The sequence below is a fragment of the Bufo gargarizans genome, chromosome 2 (assembly GCF_014858855.1).
Source record: "Bufo gargarizans isolate SCDJY-AF-19 chromosome 2, ASM1485885v1, whole genome shotgun sequence".
Classification (NCBI taxonomy): domain Eukaryota; kingdom Metazoa; phylum Chordata; class Amphibia; order Anura; family Bufonidae; genus Bufo; species Bufo gargarizans.
In genome coordinates, this window is record NC_058081.1 from 509,864,652 (window position 1) to 509,878,938 (window position 14,287).

General features: G+C 41.5%; 1 protein-coding gene across 2 annotated transcripts in view; it reads right to left on the minus strand.

Moving 5' to 3' along the window:
• The window catches only part of CRACR2A (calcium release activated channel regulator 2A), a 181,379-nt gene that overhangs the window by 6,194 nt on the left and 160,898 nt on the right, over window positions 1-14,287 (minus strand). For both annotated transcript variants that reach the window (XM_044277943.1, XM_044277942.1), the window contains exons 15-17: window positions 11,808-11,922; window positions 6,082-6,183; window positions 4,753-4,829 (exon numbers count right to left, since the gene is read on the minus strand). In XM_044277943.1, coding sequence (XP_044133878.1) covers window positions 4,753-4,829; window positions 6,082-6,183; window positions 11,808-11,922 — 294 coding nt within the window. The remainder of the gene's footprint in view (window positions 1-4,752; window positions 4,830-6,081; window positions 6,184-11,807; window positions 11,923-14,287) is intronic.

A 14,287-nucleotide genomic window follows, 5' to 3' on the forward strand; every position in this document is an offset into this window, starting at 1 on the left:
CCCAGGCTGCGAACTCTGTGCTGCGTTTGGCCAGCACTACAGCATGGGAGAAGAAGACACCCAGGAGAACAAGGGCAGTCTCCTCCTTCTATAACCAAGTCCCCTAAGTCTCCGCCTACTATAACCCAGAGACCGAACATACCGGAGGACATAGTGGGAGAATGGAGCGGTGCCCAGGGATGATAATAAGTGCAGGGAAATCCCTGGGCGCCGCTGTGTATATCATGATACTTAGTTCACAATTTTTTGCCAGATGAAAGATCCTCTTTAATAACTCCTGCAGATGTGGTCCGATTGTTGGAGTATTCCATCATCCCTTCTACATGGTGCAGTAAATGAGATATTAAGGTGAGGATATTTATCTCATTACTTGGCATTGGTAGTCTCTCACATACATCATTTTCTCACAGCTATAAAATGGATAATGTGCATTAGGCTTCAGATGCTGTTATTCATTATGCTACTTTAGTGGATTTATTGCATTATATTTGTCAGTCACAATGAGAGCTTCTTATATATTGTAGATCAGAGAGTACAGGTGTAATGTTAGCAAAGCCACTTGTTTGCAAGAGGTCACCTATGTTGTGGCAAAGAGGCCTTTTCATACCCCTGGCCACATCATCAATACGGACTAACATTTCAAATATGAAATGACTCAAAAATCTGAATCTCCTATGGTCTGTTAGTAGCTGCAGGGGTTATCTGCTGCTAATCCTCATGCTCACCCAGAGGATCCTGAGGTGGTCCACCTGTAGCCCTGAGTTTACATGTGTCATTGCTAAAAGACTCAAGCAAGATAGCTCTCTTCCAGAAGCAGAAAAACTATCTCTCTAGTGCCACTTATTAGTTGCCAACTGTACGTTAATGTCTTAACTCTTAAAAAACAACATTTTGGTTTGTTTTTGTTGCCCCAATCTGAAAACATAAGGCATAGGGTAGTGCAATTAGTTGGCTTAGGGTGTGTTCAGATCACGTTTTTGCCATCCGTTTAACATATACAAAATACGTATATGTTAACGGATGCCTCAGACTGATACCATACTGTTAAGGAGAAAAGAGACCAGCACTCGCTTGTTTAGATAATCTTGCTGTGATTTATTGTCACATTCCAGTGACGCGTTTCGGCATACAATCTGCCTTTGTCAAACTGTGAATCAATAGTCAAACAGCACCCATTTAAATAACCCGCCAAACCTCAGACCTTGCATGAGGTAGTCATGGCAACCAAGTAAACAAACAGTAAACAGAAGGAGAAGCAAATGGGGAGAGATGAAGGTGGGGGAGAGTTTGTTGAATAACAAAAGTCTGTGGCATAGTGAGAATCATTATAGTTCATAGAGGACTTCCATCTTATCGGTATGTAGTCATTAATTCATTTCACATCCGCTGTAAGAAAACTATATATACAGTTGCAAGAAAAAGTATGTGAACCCCTTGGAATGATATGGATTTCTGCACAAATTGGTCATAAAATGTGATCTGATCTTCATCTAAGTCACAACAATAGACAATCACAGTCTGCTTAAACTAATAACACACAAAGAATTAAATGTTACCATGTTTTTATTGAACACACCATGTAAACATTCACAGTGCAGTTGAAAAAAGTATGTGAACCCCTAGACTAATGACATCTCCAAGAGCTAATTGGAGTGAGGTGTCAGCCAACTGGAGTCCAATCAATGAGATGAGATTGGAGGTGTTGGTTACAGCTGCCCTATAATAAACACACACCAGTTCTGGGTTTGCTTTTCACAAGAAGCATTGCCTGATGTGAATGATGCCTCACATAAAAGAGCTCTCAGAAGACCTACAATTAAGAATTGTTGACTTGTATAAAGCTGGAAAGGGTTATAAAAGTATCTCCAAAAGCATTGCTGTTTATCAGTCCACGGTAAGACAAATTGTTTATAAATTGAGAAAGTTCAGCACTGCTGCTACTCTCCCTAGGAGTGGCCATCCTGTAAAGATGACTGCAAGAGCACAGCGCAGACTGCTTCATGAGGTGAAGAAGAATCCTAGAGTGTCAGCTAAAGACTTACAAAAGTCTCTGGCATATGCTAAAATCCCTGTTAGCGAATCTACGATACGCAAAACACTAAACAAGAATGGATTTCATGGGAGGATACCACAGAGGAAGCCACTGCTGTCTAAAAAAACATTGCTGCACGTTTACAGTTTGCACAAGAGCACCTGGATGTTCCACAGCAGTACTGGCAAAATATTCTGTGGACAGATGACACCAAAGTTGAATTGTTTGGAAGAAACACACAACACTATGTGTGGAGAAAAAGAGGCCCAGCACATCAACATCAAAACCTCATCCCAACTGTGAAGTATGGTGGTGTGGGCTTCATGGTTTGGGGCTGCTTTGATGCGTCAGGGCCTGAACGGATTGCTATCATAGAAGGAAAAATGAATTCCCAAGTTTATCAAGACATTTTGCAGGAGAACTTAAGGCCATCTGTCCACCAGCTGAAGCTGAACAGAAGATGGGTGTTGCAACAGGACAACGACTCAAAGCATAGAAGTAAATCAACAACAGAATGGCTTAAAGGGCTTCTGTCACCCCCAAATTTTTTTGGCATATTAAAATCCTTATTGGACGACTATACCCTATATAGGGCTCTTACCTTGTTCTGTGGCTTGGTTTCACTAAAAATCGAGCTTTTAAAATATCCAACTGACTTCACTACCGAGCGTCCTTCTCTCAGAGCACCTTACGCGCAGGCGCGGGATTTGAATTGCAGACAGGGCCAGCCGGAGGAGGAGAGCGCTCGCTGGCCCTGTCAATCAACAGGAGGAGGGGGCGTTTTTTTGAAAGGAGGATGCGGCGGCTACCAGCAAGTAGACGCCCTACTTGCTGGTAATGAAGTCATTTGCATATTTTAAAAGCTCGATTTTTTGTGAAATCAAGCCACAGAACAAGGTAAGAGCCCTATATAGCGAATAGTTGTCCAATAAGGATTTTAATATGCCCAAAAATGAAAAATGAGTTTTGGAGGGTGACAGAAGCCCTTTAAACAGAAGAAAATACGCCCTCTGGAGTGGCCCAGTCAGAGTCCTGACCTCAACCCGATTGAGATGCTGTGGTATGACCTCAAGAAAGCGATTTACACCAAACTTCCCAAGAATATTGCTGAACTGAAACAGTCCTGTAAAGAGGAATGGTCAAGAATTACTCCTGACCGTTGTGCACGTCTGATCTGCAACTACAAGAAACCATTATCATCATCAAAAAGTTTTTATAAAAAGCTATTTAATGCATAGTCCCGTTTTAGTCCTCTGGGTTCCAGTGTCTGGAGACGAATCCAATAAGCCTCTCTTTTAAGCAGAAGTTTGTGCCTGTCGCCGCCACGTCGCGGTTGGGGGACACTATCAAGGATCTGGAAGCGTAATTGAGCAACTGTATGTCTATGTAAGTGAAAATGATGAGGAATGGGTAACATCAGGTTTCCTTTCCGTATGGTGGACTTGTGTTTTGAAAACCTGTCCTTCATCTTCATAGAGGTCTCACCTACATACACTAGACCACAAGGGCACTTCAGGATATATATGATGAATTGGCGGTTACATGTAAATGTACCCCGTATGAGTATCCTTTCCCCTGTGTGTGGATGAGTAAGATGTGTGCCTTTAATGATGCTGGAACAATGTATGCAACTTACACAAGGAAAGGTTCCAGATCTTGGAGTGGAGAGCGTGCTCTGTCTGGAGAACCCTCTATTACTCCCAATGTCAGCTCTAATTATTTTATCCCTGATGTTACTTGCCCTTTTATAACAAACCATCGCTGGGGTTTGGAATTCTTCTATCTGTATATAAGGGCAAGTAACATCAGGGATAATAATTAGAGGCACACATCTCACTCATCCACACACAGGGCAAAGGATACTTATACGGGGCACATTTTCATACCGATAAGATGGAAGTCCTCTATGAACTATAATGATTCTCACTATGCCACAGAATTTTGCTATTCAACAAACTCCCCCCCCCCCCTCCTTCATCTCTCCCCTTTTGCTTCTCCTTCTGTTTACTGTTTGTTTACTTGGTTTCCATGACTACCTCATGCAAGGTCTGAGGTTTGGGTGCTGTTTCACTGTTGGTTCACAGTTTGACAGAGGCAGATTGCATGCCGAAACGCGTCACTGGAATGTGACAATAAATCACAGCAAGATTATCTAAACAAGCGAGTGCTGGTCTCTTTTCTCCTTATCTATACGGGACACCGGCGCGGAGACACGTGCACCGCTACTCCACTTCAAACCACAGTGCCGATCGACACATTGTATTACTGATGCCATACTGCGGCATCTATTCACCATAGAGTTCCATCGTAAAAAACAAAAAAAGTATACGTTAACGTATATTTTTTTTTACCAGATTCCTTTTTTTCCAACGTAGTATACATCAAATGGATGACAAAAAATTATGTTAACCCACCCTTACTGACCTTTATATTGTAGAATTATGAGCTCTGTTCCCACCTGCCCTTGCAACATGTGACCACCGCCCTGACTAGCTAATTCTAGACTAGTGTCTGTTGTATGGACCGAAAGTCAATCTCTCTATGCAAGTCTGAGACTCGCATGTAGGCTACCATAGACTTTCATACAGAGCACAATTTCTGGTCCACACAGGAGCTGGAGTGCTTCTGTAAAGATTCTTGAAACATGACTTGAGTTATCAGATGATGATCAGCCAGCATCTCACACAGTTAAAATGGAATTTGGTAAAAACATAACTTACTTTGCTAAATGAAGAATTGATTCTTTCACATTGTGTCCACTGGAGGCGCTGCATTCATAAAAAAGTAAGCGGCAACTCTAGACAGTAAAAAGAAGTTAGTTAAGGGTACATGGACTTCATAGATGGTTGGCATGCTCCCTATCCCTCCTCTCCCTGGTAAAAGGGCTCTTCTTTTGAATGATTGCCATGTAATGTCCCATTTCGCCTGCAGCGACCTCTGGTCATAACATCGCTGTAGCTTTAGATGATGAGATGATGCCTTTTAATGTTAGTCTAGTAACTGTTGTTGCTCTCCAAGAGTGTTGGTGTCCATGGTGGAGAATGCCAAACTGTGTCCCATCCCCCAGTATATGGACTGTCCCGGGAATTTTGAATAATTAGTCACTCTGGTGAACATACCCCTTTTATTAAAGGGGTTAGGGTAGGTTCACATCACCATTTAGTTTTCTGTTCTGATCCGTCAATAGAACAGAATAAAAACAGATCATTTATTTTTAGCATCTGTTGCACTTTTTTAGCCATTTCCGTCTGAGATCTGTTATTTTTCATGGGGGAAATAGCACTTTTCCTCCCATCAAAACTAATGGATTTAAGATGGAGGTGGAAAAACGTATGCAAAATCAGTACAGTGGATGCTAAAAATAAAGGATCTGTTTTATTTCTCCGTTCTTGTGATGGATCGGATGTGAATCCAGCCTAAAATTATGTCAACCTGCAGTCAACATTAGGGTGAGTTTACTGCATATGAATTGATACAGCTCCTATTGAACTCAATGTCAAAAACATTATTAAGGAACTCCCCCTTGTGGTAAGAAAAATAATTTTACCATTTCACTTGGCTTCTCATGAAAGGCTTAGGACTCATGCACACGACCGTATGTATTTTGCAGTCCGCAAAAAATACGGATGACTTCCGTGTGTATTCCGTATTTTGCGGAACGGAACAGCTGGACCCTAATAGAATAGTACTATCCTTGTCTGTAATGCGGACAATAATAGGACATGTTCTATTTTATTTGCAGAATCGACATACAGACATACGGAAATGGAATACACTCGGAGTAACTTCCGGCTTTTTTTGTGGACCCATTGAAATTAATGGTTCTGCATACGGTCCAAAAAAAAAAAAAAACTGGAGCGGACACGGAAAGAAAATATGTTCATGTGCATGAGCCCTTATAGGTGGATTTCGGAACTGACCCACCCACCACCACAACCTCAAGTGTGCTCCTCAGTATATTGAGGTGGAAGGACAGAACATCTGCACTATCCCACAAAACTCCTTAAAGACACAGAAGATTTTTACAATGTAATAACTACATTTTATACCTTAGCAAGATGTTCTCCCAGGCCACAGGGCACCTCTCTTTCCCTTTCAATGTCTATTTTATTGCCCAACATTAAAATGGGAATGTTTTCACCAGCTCCTTCCTGTGGAGATAAAGGAGGACGATTACATAATCTTATACAGATAGTTGTATGTTTATGGATTTATGAGATATGTTTATCCCCCGTGTCAACCAAATGGTTTAACATTGAGTCAGTCCTGAGGGCATTATCCTGGAAGTCCCCTAGTTTTAAGTATTTAAACCTATATACAGGCATATGGTCCTCCCTGCAGGTGAGCCACTAGGCCACTACCTCTTGGAATAATACCAGTGTGGTGGCTGCTGACCCACAGGTATCAGATAAATTATTGGTGTGAAGCACTGAAGGATCAGTCAAAGCATGTGGTCAGTCACAAGCCGAGGTCAGGGCAGGCAGAGTCCATGCAAATCTGAAAATCAGTCCAAAGGTCAGGGCAGGCAGAACGGAGTCAGTACTGTAAACAGGCATGGGTCAGGGAAAGTAGCAAAGAGTCAGAATCCAGGAATCAGGCAGAAGTCAGTACACAGGCAATCAAAGAAGATTAAAGGCACCTTTGCAGGATATAGAAACTAGAGAAACCTATTGCACAGGCACCTCTCCCTTGGGAAAGGCACCTTAAGTACTAACAGATGTCCATCCATTAGCTAATGGAGATTGGTGTACGGGTGAACTGGACTTTTAAAAGCCAGGAAGCGCAAGCACTCCACGGGTCAGGGAAAATGGCCTAGCAGCCAGGCACAGGCTGTGGCCATCCAACGAGACATAATTAATTTTGGCGGCCTGCCTTGCTACTGGAAGGCAAGGAAGGATCAGCGGGGCTCCTTGATTGATTTGGCACCCGTGTTTGCCCCGGATGGTGGGGTGGCATCAGGATTTTCAGGTTTCTGAGTTGGCAGCTAAGTCTAGGCAATCTGCTGGGGGTTTATGTATAAGTTGCATACGGTTAAAGCATAGGTCAGTTTGGTGTCATTTTAGGCAGTCCAAAACTGACCAGGAGAGTAGGGGAATGTGGATAGAAATGTGAATTCCCAGGGTCCTTGGTGTGTCAATGCGTTGTTTGAGGGAATTTTTCATGGTGCGACCGTTGGGTCTATGCCCTTTATTAGTTCAAGGGGCCAGTTCACTTCTCTCATAGTTTCAGTTTGTGCCAATTTTTAGAAAATATTTGGCATCAAAAGGTCTGTTTTGACGCCAAAATGCGTCAAGGATTATAGATGATAGATTCTGTTTATACATTAGACCTCAATTGCCGTAAGGCCTTGTACATTTTCGTGGGGCTGGCATTTTTGGCTACTTGATTGAGGTGCCTGTGTTTTTGCAGTTTGTGGCCCTTGCCTGGTTTGGATAGTCAGACATTCTTATGTCTACTGGGGGGCGATGAGATTGGATGTGAGTTGGGACGCTCGCCAGCTGCATTCTGATTTTGGTGCGCTTGGGGTGCAGCATGATGTGGAGTTGCTTGTTGCCTGAGGTACAGTTTCATGTTGGTTTGGATAGGCCTCCCGACATCTTGAGGAGGCAACAATTTGGGTATGAAGGACTCCAGGGAACTTATCACATTGGATTTGTTGCATTTGTGTACTACTATTGCAGGTCTATGGTTGGACATTGTGGCTTGGCCGGTATGGTGAAATCGATGCCCAGTGAAGAAGTTGAATAAGGTTTGCATAAAAGTTAACAAGGAGATTGGTCGCTTTATTCAGTAATAAATGGCACTGTGGTAAGACACAGCGAGTTAGGAGATCTGGAGAATTTATGTAGCATGACAGCATCCACTTGAATGCAATTGTCATTGATTTGTGTCATAGATTTTACTGTTTAGTAGCAAGGGCCCTGCTATGATAGTGTATTCAATAATATTATTGTACTCTGTTATTTTATTGTTTAGTAAATATTTAATTGTTTAGTAAATACGTTATTTCATAACATATTGGTGACTCTGAGAATTTTATCCAGATTTAGGTGTGCCTACTATGTTACATTTTTTCTTCAAAAGACATGAATGGTACAGCTGTGCATGTGTTACTAGTTTTGTTAGATTGTCAGTAAAAATGCAGGTGACAGGCACTATATATCTCGGAGTTGCATAGACAAATCACTGAAATAAAATGCATATATAATTATACAATTTATTAACCGCAGAAAAATAAAAAAGAGGAAAGTTCATATTATAGAATAGTAAAAGTGGATAATAGTGTGAAATATCTCTCTACTATACCTATAAATAGTGACCATAGGCCCTAGCTAATATTTACATCTATATAACAATTAATATAGCAGCAATTTATATAGTTCAGAAACACATGATTGGTCCGGACTACTATAGAGATATGGTACGCTGTAGAGTTAAGGAATAAATAGTCAAGTCTCTGTAAATAGTTAATAAATAGTTGATAATGAGTGTCTTCTTAGCGATTATTAAAAATAATATAGCTCTGTGGTAGTAGGTCCATAAGTTCATAGATTAAAGGGGTTGTCTCATCATGGACAATGGGGGCATATCGCTAGGATATGCCCCCATTGTCTTATAGGTGCGGGACCTGCACCTATATCGAGAATGGAGCCCCGCTAGGTGGTGGATGGAGGACTCCGGTCCGGCCACCACCAAATCACGGCACGGGACTCAAGCGCTAGAAGAAGCAGGAATGTAAACAGGAGACGACTCGTATGAACTGCCGAGTAACTCTTCTGGGTGGTAAAGTAACAGCATGTTACAATGTATTCTTTTATAATTGACAATAAAGTGTTGAACGAGAGACTTGTTTTATCCCCTAGTATCTCAGTTTGGCATGGTGATATCGACACACAAGTATTAGAGGACATTTGAATATTGACACAATTATCATATCAACTAAAAAAGACATCTTTATATATACAGTACAGACCAAAAGTTTGGACACATCTTCTCATTCAAAGAGTTTTCTTTATTTTCATGACTATGAAAATTGTAGATTCACACTGAAGGCATCACAACTATGAATTAACACATGTGGAATTATATACATAACAAAAAAGTGTGAAACAATTGAAAATATGTCATATTCTAGCTTCTTCAAAGTAGCCACCTTTTGCTTTGATTACTGCTTTGCACACTCTTGGCATTCTCTTGATGAGCTTCAAGAGGTAGTCACCTGAAATGGTTTTCACTTCACAGGTGTGCCCTGTCAGGTTTAATACGTGGGATTTCTTGCCTTATAAATGGGGTTGGGACCATCAGTTGCGTTGTGGAGAAGTCAGGTGGATACACAGCTGATAGTCCTACTGAATAGACTGTTAGAATTTGTATTATGGCAAGAAAAAAGCAGCTAAGTAAAGAAAAACAAGTGGCCAATATTACTTTAAGAAATTAAGGTCAGTCAGTCTGAAAAATTGGGAAAACTTTGAAAGTGTCCCCAAGTGCAGTCACAAAAACCATCAAGCGCTACAAAGAAACTGTCTCACATGCAGACCACCCCAGGAAAGGAAGACCAAGAGTCACCTCTGCTGCGAAGTCTAAGTTAATCTGAGTCACCAGCCTCAGAAATCGCAGGTCAACAGCAGCTCAGATTAGAGACCAGGTCAATGTCACACAGAGTTCTAGCAGCAGACACATCTCTAGAACAACTGTTAAGAGGAGACTGTGTGAATCAGGCCTTCATGGTAGAATATCTGCTAGGAAACCACTGCTAAGGACAGGCAACAAGCAGAAGAGACTTGTTTGGGCTAAAGAACACAAGGAATGGACATTAGACCAGTGGAAATCTGTGCTTTGGTCTGAGGAGTCCAAATTTGAGATCTTTGGTTCCAACCACCATGTCTTTGTGCGATGCAGAGAAGGTGAACGGATGGACTCTGCATGCCTGGTTCCCACCGTGAAGCATGGAGAAGGAGGTGTGATGGTGTGGGGGTTCTTTGCTGGTGACACTGTTGGGGATTTATTCAAAATTGAAGGCATACTGAACCAGCATGGCTACCACAGCATCTTGCAGCTGCATGCTATTCCATCCGGTTTGCGTTTAGTTGGACCATCATTTATTTTTCAACAGGACAATGACCCCAAACACACCTCCAGGCTGTGTAAGGGCTATTTGACCATGAAGGAGAGTGATGAGGTTCTGCGCCAGATGACCTGGCCTCCACAGTCACCGGACCTGAACCCAATCGAGATGGTTTGGGGTGAGCTGGACCGCAGAGTGAAGGCAAAAGGGCCAACAAGTGCTAAGCATCTCTGGGAACTCCTTTAAGACTGTTGGAAGACCATTTCAGGTGACTACCTCTTGAAGCTCATCAAGAGAATGCCAAGAGTGTGCAAAGCAGTAATCAAAGCAAAAGGTGGCTACTTTGAAGAACCTAGAATATTACATATTTTCAGTTGTTTCACACTTTTTGTCATGTATATAATTCCACATGTGTTAATTCATAGTTTTGATGCCTTCAGTGTAAATCTACAATTTTCTTAGTCATGAAAATAAAGAAAACTCTGAATGAGAAGGTGTGTCCAAACTTTTGGTCTGTACTGTATGTACAGGTGAAACTCGAAAAATTAGAATATTGCGCAAAGTTCATTTATTTCAGTAATGCAACTTAAAAAGGTGAAACTAACATATGAGATAGACTCATTACATTCAAAGCAATATATTTCAAGCCTTTATTTGTTATAATTTGGATGATTATGGCTTACAGCTTATGAAACCCCAAAGTCTCAATTTTGAGGTACCCTTTGCTCAGGGGGTATGGATTAATTAGCTGACTAGAGTGTGACACTTTGAGCCTAGAATATTAAACCTTTTCAGAAAATTCAAATGTTAAGCTGCATTAATGCATTTCCTTTTAATTTGCATTACTAAAATAAATGGACTTTTGCACGATATTCTAATTTTTCGAGTTTCACCTGTATATACATATTTTTTATGCAGTTTTTATATATTTTTTATATTTTTATATTTTTTCAATGCGTACTACAATAATATGGATGGAATATATTAATCTATGAACTAATGGACCTACTACCACAGAGCTATATTATTTTTAATAATCACTAAGAAGACACTTATTATCAACTATTTATTAACTATTTACAGAGACTTGACTATTTATTCCTTAAATCTACAGCGTACCATATCTCTATAGTAGTCCAGACCAATTGTGTTTCTAAGCTATATAACTTGCTGTTATAATAATTCTTGTTATATACATGCAAATATTAGCTAGGGCCTATGGTCACGATTTATAGGTATATTAGAGAGACATTTAACACTATTATCCACTTTTACTATAGTATAATATAATAATATGAACTTCTCTCTATTTGAATTAAAATTTTCTGCGGTAAATGAATTGTATAATTATATATTCATTTTATTTGAGTGATTTGTCTATGCAACTCCGAGATATATAGTGCCTGGCACGTGCATTTTTATTGATCATCTTTGAACATACACGTCAGAGGGTGGACCGTAGGCAGAGCACACGTATTATTAGATCCGAGAGGGTAAGCCACTATTACAGCATATTATTGATTCTTTGTTAGATTGTGTTTTTCTAAAATTGTGAACTAGATAACATTCCAACAACATTATATTAGTAATCAATGCAGACATCTAGACAATTCAAAAGCGTTCACTAACTTTTTCTTGCAGCTCTATCTATTTATCTAATATTTATCATTCACCTTTCATAGCTGCCATTATAGTTTTCCTGCATCTCACCTCCACATTGGTGAGCCATTGTCGCACGGCAGTGAATGAGTCCTTGGAGGTAATATCATACATGACAATCACACCGTCAGCTTTCCTAAAGAACTGTTTGGTGATACTGCGGTACCTAGCATGAAAACAGGAATGCCATTAGAATATATTCAGATAACATCTAAACTTGTAGGCTGCATTCAGTGGCATCATGTTATTAGGGGTTAATGGTAAAAGGACAGCGAAGTTGTATTAGATACCTAGAAATAAGCAAAGTTATCAAAAATTCAATTTGGCTGCTGTGCCGAATTTCACAAAGAAATTACTTAGTCATGAATTGCATTCCATTGTATGTAGCGAGCACAATGACGAAGAGCGGCGATCGTGCCGCCCCTCCGCCATCGTTGAACCCCTCAGATACCGCGTTCATTGCTGATCGTGGCATCTGACAGTTACATTGAGGCCTTTCAGGGGTTAACCATGGGTAAAAAAAGAAATACTTGCTCACCTCATCCGCTCGTGAAGAGGCTGTTGCTGCCATCTTGATAGAAGAAACCGCGTAAAATCTTGCATGCGGTGATGTGATGACATAATTTTTAATCAAGATGGCCGCAATGGCCTTTACCACGAGCAAATGGATAAATTATATTTTTTTGCCACCATTTCAGGAAAAATTGATTAGTTACCACGAAGCACGAGTGTCACGGATGGTGTTGCAGAAAACTAGAAGACAACAAATGAAGATCCGACTGACTTGATCCCAAACTAAGGAACATAAGGGTGAGCCCTATAAAAGCCCTAGCGCTCTCCCTGACTTCTCAGCTCATGCCCAAGATCTCTATGATAAATAATTGCATGCCCTCGTGCCTCAACTGTATGACACCTGAACACCCTATAATAGTGAGGGGACACGACCACCGGCTCCCTACACTTAATATGGAGAGAGTCAGGGTCACCTAGGATCAAGCCAACAGGAAAACACAAATAAAGGAACAGACTTATCTGTAGAAGCATCAGTTGCAGCATCCAGCATAAGCACAATCCAGGAAGTTGTATAAACCGCAAAGTGATGCAGTATGGGAGGGGATTTAAAGGGATGCAATCAGTGCAACTAGATGACAGCTGAGAGAGAGAAACGAGATGACAAAATGAAAGCAAAACAAAAGAACCTCAAGCAAGAGGTTCTGAAGAACGTCTGTCAGAGCTTCTCAGATATCTGGCAGTGACAGTACCCCTCCTTCTACGAGTGGACTCTGGACACTCAGAGCCCACCTTCTCAGGATGGGACCTATGGAAAGCCCTGATGAGACGAGTGGCCTTAATGTCCATCACAAGGACCCACATCCTCTCCTCAGGACCATAACCCTCCCAATGAATGAGGTACTGGAGAGAACCGCGGACAATACGAGAATCCACAATCCTAGAGACCTGAAATTCAAGATTACCATCAACCACAACCGGAGGAGGAGACAAAGAGGAGGGTACAGTGGGTTGGACATAAGGTTTTAATAGGGACTTATGAAAAACATTATGGATCTTTCAAGTCTGAGTAAGATCAAGACGGTAGGCAACAGGATTGATGAAGGACAAAATTTTGTAAGGCCCAATAAACTTAGGACACAACTTCCAGGAGGGAACCTTCAATTTGATATTCTTAGTAGACAACCACACCAGATCACCAACATTCAGGTCCGGACCAGGCACACGTCTCTTATCCTCCACACGCTTATATCTCTCACTCATGCTCTTTAGATTATCCTGAATCTTTTGCCAAATAGATGACAAAGACGAGGTGAATCTCTCCTCATCAGGTAAAGCAGAAGACCCTCTCCAGAGAATGTCCCAAACTGCGGATGAAACCCATATGCACCAAAAAATGGTGACTTATCAGAGGACTCCTGACGACGGTTATTCAAAGCAAACTCAGCAAGGGACAAAAAAGAACACCAATCCTCCTGATTCTCCATCACAAAACAGCGCAGATATGTCTCCAGATTCTGATTGACGCGTTCAGTCTGACCATTCGACTGCGGGTGAAAAGCAGAAGAGAACGACAACCGAACCCTCAAGTGAGAACAGAAGGCCTTCCAGAATCTGGAAACAAATTGCGTGCCCCTATCAGAGACGATGTCTAAAGGAATACCATGCAATTTGACAATGTGATCAATAAATGCCTGCGCCAGCGTTTTAGCATTGGGCAACCCAGGAAAAGGAATGAAATGCGCAATTTTGCTAAAACGGTCCACCACCACCAGAATCACAGTCTTCCCCGAGGAACGAGGTAGGTCCGTAATGAAGTCCATGGATAGATGTGTCCAAGGATGGGAAGGAATGGGTAGCGGGAGGAGGGGACCTGATGGCCGTGAATGAGGGACCTTGGCACGAGCGCAGGTCTCGCAGGCTGCCACAAAACCCTCAACTGACTTACGAAGAGTCGGCCACCAGAATCTCCGAGCAATGAGATCCACTGTGGCTCTACCCCCCGGGTGCCCAGCAAGGAC